The 2906-nt window shown below is 33.3% G+C and overlaps 1 protein-coding gene across 1 annotated transcript; it reads right to left on the bottom strand.

The window, feature by feature from the left end:
• Positions 1-1286: 1286 nt before the first annotated feature.
• On the bottom strand, positions 1287-1673 carry LOC139859727 (calcium-binding protein PBP1-like). Its single transcript, XM_071848502.1, has one exon. It carries the CDS (start codon positions 1671-1673, stop codon positions 1287-1289), a length of 387 nt encoding a protein of 128 aa, XP_071704603.1.
• Between the last annotated feature and the right edge of the window lie 1233 nt (positions 1674-2906).

The raw sequence follows: 2906 nt of genomic DNA, 5'->3' as shown, positions 1-2906 counted from the left end.
ACACACTTGCCAAGTGTACTTTCAGGGGGTATAAACGTTAAGTTAGTTACCAAGTGCCCACGGTTAACATATACTTTATCATACTGTTTTGAAACGCTCTTTGTAGCACTGAAATCTCGTGGCCTACCTTACATACTGTTATACTTAAACTATAGCTCACCAACCTTTGTGTTGACGTTTTTAAGCATGTTTTTCTCAGGTGCTTGAGGTTAGCTTCCGCTGTGTACTAGTCGTGCTGTAGACACCCGCTGCTTAGAGTTGTCATTGCATGAACTACTTTATTTTGCATTCAAACATTCGTACTTTTGAATTATGACTTGTAACGACCATTTGGGGTCACGTACACTTATTTATTGCTTCTACTTAGTGAAGCATACTTTTGGATTGTAAAACTTTCGATGTTGGTTTGACATCACTTTTAATTATGAATACAAACTCTTTTTGAAAACGCATATAGTACTTAACCTTGTAACGTTCCTGTTGTTGATGGTCCGTACATGATGATTTGGTACGGGACGTCACACCGTGAACGAATCCGGTAAAACCTCCCTATAGGGTCACAATATATACCACCATTATTGGTGTTCAATTGTTTTAAAGAAAATCATGTCATCCCTAAGGATCGAATTCATTACCTCTCCCTATCCCATGACACAAAGTACATGGGGGAACCGTTGGACTATACTAGCAAGTCCATGTAGTACACCTTTATTTTTATCAATATACTCATTAGAAGATTTATCTATTTGTTTTTTTAATATAGTACATATTAGATTTAGTTAATTTTACTTGTTTATTGTAAAAACGATAGGGAGTGGTCTAAATCACGATATCTATCACTTCCGCTAAAACCATCTCAATGTGGCAATGTTACCAATGTTACCTAGTAGTGGTTGGTGTCCCAATATTCTCACAAGAGACCTCAACTCTCAAATATACTCTCAAATATGATTAATTTTAAAAGAAAATTCAGCACATCATTCAGTTTTGATTCCAGATTACCACTGCTTTTGGCATGTCAATTTACCCTCCTCAAGCCTGTCACTTTCTTGGTTTTCATTTTCATCTTCTCTAAATTTTACATATTTCATCATGTCAGAGCAAATTTGCAAAATAAACTTTCCAGGCTTAATGAACATGTAAAGCATGCTAAACTAGTCACTTCTGATAATACTCATTGAAAGAGAAAGACAAGATAGTATATAAGTTTTAATTTCTTTGCTTACGTGTACCATTTTTCAACATTCCAATTCCAATTTCAATAATATCATAGTATTTTAGATGGATCAATTTACATTATGGTCCGATTCGGACGACTCAAATTCTTGTTGCAAAGCTTGATCAAGTAAAGCCTCGGACTCCATCATCAAATCCGGACTTAACCTAAACATCAAAACACAAAACTCCATTTGATTGAGAGCACCATCACCATCATAATCACCTTCTTTTAGCATGCTCATTAATTCATCGTCTCGTAAATCTTGTAACCCAAGCAATGAAGAGTTGTGCTTCAAGCTTTCGAAAGTGATCACACATTTATCTTTATCCATTAACAAATTGAACCCATTACATAGCTCTTTAATTAGACCTTCACCTCCCAACTTTTCTGCCATTTTTGGCAACATATCTTCAAACTGTTCCTCACAAAATTTCCCTCTTGCTTCTGATCCCATTTGTTTGCTTAAAGTAGTTTGGAGTATGAATATGATTTAGCTTGAAACTTTTGTAGCTCGGAGGATGGTTTATATATACTGTACAATTGAACTTCCATTTTTTTATCCAACAAAATTTCATCCTAGACATAATGGTTCTTAGAGTATGAATAGTGACATTTGGAACCCTCAACTTTTATTTAAACTTACGTATGTTCCGATGCGTGAGTTGGAGTCCATAGTCAAAAGTGCTCAAAATTATACTGTAATTAACTAATTAATTAATTAATGCAAACGACTAAGCATAGATGTATTGTTTGTATTATGTAATTGTTTTAAAAGACCCACCCTACGGTGCGCCTTCTTTGCATTATCTGGTCATGCAATACTTATTGAATACAAATAACCAAATGCATTTGGGTTCGGTCTTTACTTTCTCCGGTTTGTTCCGATAGTTTATCTGATTTTACAAACGTTACAGTAGAATCGAAACTGAAACAAAATTGAAAAAACAAAAACCAAATCAAATTTGAATTCGACTCAATTTCGGTTAAAACTGAAAAACAAAATAAAGAATTATAAATTTTACCAAAATAATTGTATAAGGTTATTGCTTTTGAAATTAATTTATGGTCTAAATATATTGGTAATTTAATTCGATTAAGAAGTCAGTTTCGGTTTAGCCAATATTTGCAAAAAGTTAAATAGAAACCGAATTCAGATTTGTTAGTGGAACCAAAACCGAACAAAAAATCCAATTTCAATTCAAATATCTTTTTCTTTGATTTTCATTCGCTTTAGTTTTTAGATTAAACAATTTAAAACCGAGTATTGAACACTGCTTCACACTTCTTTGGCACTCTAAATAACAAATAGCGATAGCTTATTTCTAACGTATGTTATGCCTATAACAATACGAAATATGAACACACTAATAAGTATGTATAAATTTTACCACTAGGGGTAATCAATATACTCAAATGATGCCAAATGAGTTATAGCTTATCCGTATTTGCGATGTCTTTCAATCAAAGAGGTCAAGTCTAAGCGTAAGCATATTCATGAATAAAATTCATGTTGAGTGTGTAAGTTGCCGTTATAAATAATATTCAAATTCAAATGATGCTAACAAGTTTAATGTGGTAAATTTTTATATCCCATCATACCGTAAGTGTCAAAGTGAAGGTTTACAAAAGTTGAGGGATGAGTAATGAAAGTTATGAAGGTATGGGGTTCGACGAAATGGTGTTGATG

The sequence above is a fragment of the Rutidosis leptorrhynchoides genome, chromosome 7 (assembly GCF_046630445.1).
Source record: "Rutidosis leptorrhynchoides isolate AG116_Rl617_1_P2 chromosome 7, CSIRO_AGI_Rlap_v1, whole genome shotgun sequence".
In the NCBI taxonomy this organism is placed as follows: Eukaryota; Viridiplantae; Streptophyta; class Magnoliopsida; order Asterales; family Asteraceae; genus Rutidosis; species Rutidosis leptorrhynchoides.
Note: the sequence above shows the minus strand (reverse complement) of the source record. Positions and strands in the feature narration are given on the sequence as shown.

Excerpts from the sequence above, each read along its gene's own strand:
- LOC139859727 (XM_071848502.1), bottom strand. The coding sequence starts at position 1,673 with ATGGGATCAGAAGCAAGAGGGAAATTTTGTGAGGAACAGTTTGAAGAT.